Source organism: Geospiza fortis, unplaced genomic scaffold (assembly GCF_000277835.1).
Source record: "Geospiza fortis unplaced genomic scaffold, GeoFor_1.0 scaffold748, whole genome shotgun sequence".
Lineage (NCBI taxonomy): Eukaryota > Metazoa > Chordata > Aves > Passeriformes > Thraupidae > Geospiza > Geospiza fortis.
The window spans coordinates 1-1,173 of NW_005057799.1; the positions used below are offsets into that span (position 1 = coordinate 1).

The 1,173-nt window shown below is 39.1% G+C and overlaps 1 protein-coding gene across 1 annotated transcript; it reads right to left on the reverse strand.

The window, feature by feature from the left end:
• Positions 1–217: 217 nt before the first annotated feature.
• On the reverse strand, positions 218–1,147 carry LOC102045002 (taste receptor type 2 member 7-like; the record flags this gene model as incomplete). The annotated part of the gene is made up of 1 exon (XM_005431558.2): positions 218–1,147. A coding segment is annotated over one exon (930 nt), but the record flags the coding sequence as incomplete, so codon positions are not given.
• Between the last annotated feature and the right edge of the window lie 26 nt (positions 1,148–1,173).

Sequence of the window (1,173 nt, forward strand, 5' to 3'; positions counted from 1 at the left end):
TCTCAAAGTTTTAGCTAAATCTAAATACAATAATAATGTATGTACTTCACAATAATTTATTTCAAAAGATACGAATGAAGTTTTCATAACTTGGATGTTGAAGAGTGAACATCAGTATCATCTGCACTGCCTGGAGAGTTGCATCAGAAATGAAATTGCTTCTCTTCTACAGTAAAAGATCAATATTTTGCATGGTCTCCATGTGTTATCACAGTTCCTACTTGATGAAAAACTCACACTTCACATTAGAGAGAATCACCAGCAGTGCCTTTTTCAGCTTGGGATTACTGAAAATCAGAATAAGAGAATGAGCACCTGGAAAAGCACACAGATATATGGATATAAGAAGTGTCATGATATTTTCATCCTTCATGGTATAAATTATTGTCATGATCAAACATAGAAAGTTGATGCTGTACATCACTAAGAAGGAGAGGACAGATTTCATGGCTCTGATGTGGGCATCCATGCTGAGGTCCTTCATGGAGTTGGTCTGCATGGTGTGCTTGTGTCTCCAGAGAGAAAAGAGAAGGAGAACAGCAGCAAAGATGACTACCAGGAATGAGGTAGCATAGCAAAAGCCAGTGAGAAAAAAAGATAAGAAAAAATGTTTATCCATTTTGATTCTTGCTTCCCAAAAGTTTTCTTGGCAGGTGAAAGTGAGGTTGCTACTCTGCACAGTTTCTATGTAATCATAGATAAAAATGCCCATAGCCAAGGCTGCAATCTCTGACCCCAACAAGAGCCATGGAACCATCCTGTCAATTTTTACTTTCAGGTAGATGAAGAAGCTGTTTCTGAAAGTGGCAATTTTTATGCAGTAGAAACCACAAAGACAGGCAGAAATCCACAAGTTGGAATAATTAAAAAAGGTTTGAAAAGTTGCAAGTAGTTGAAATATAGTGTGAGCATAAAGATAGTTCGGATAAATTTTTGAAAGGAAGTGCGATATCCATGTGAAGCACAAATAGGAAATCCTCGAGCATCCCAGCAGCAGCAAGATCTTCTCATTAGAGTTCAGGGTTTTCTTTTTGACCCAGGCAATGCAAAGCACACAAACAATGAAAGCATTTATCCACATGCCAGGAAATGCCTCCAGGGTGAGGATGGCCACAGATGTGGCTCCATAGGAAGTGACATTGAATTGCTGTGGAGGGGGAGAAGGCTCCCTCG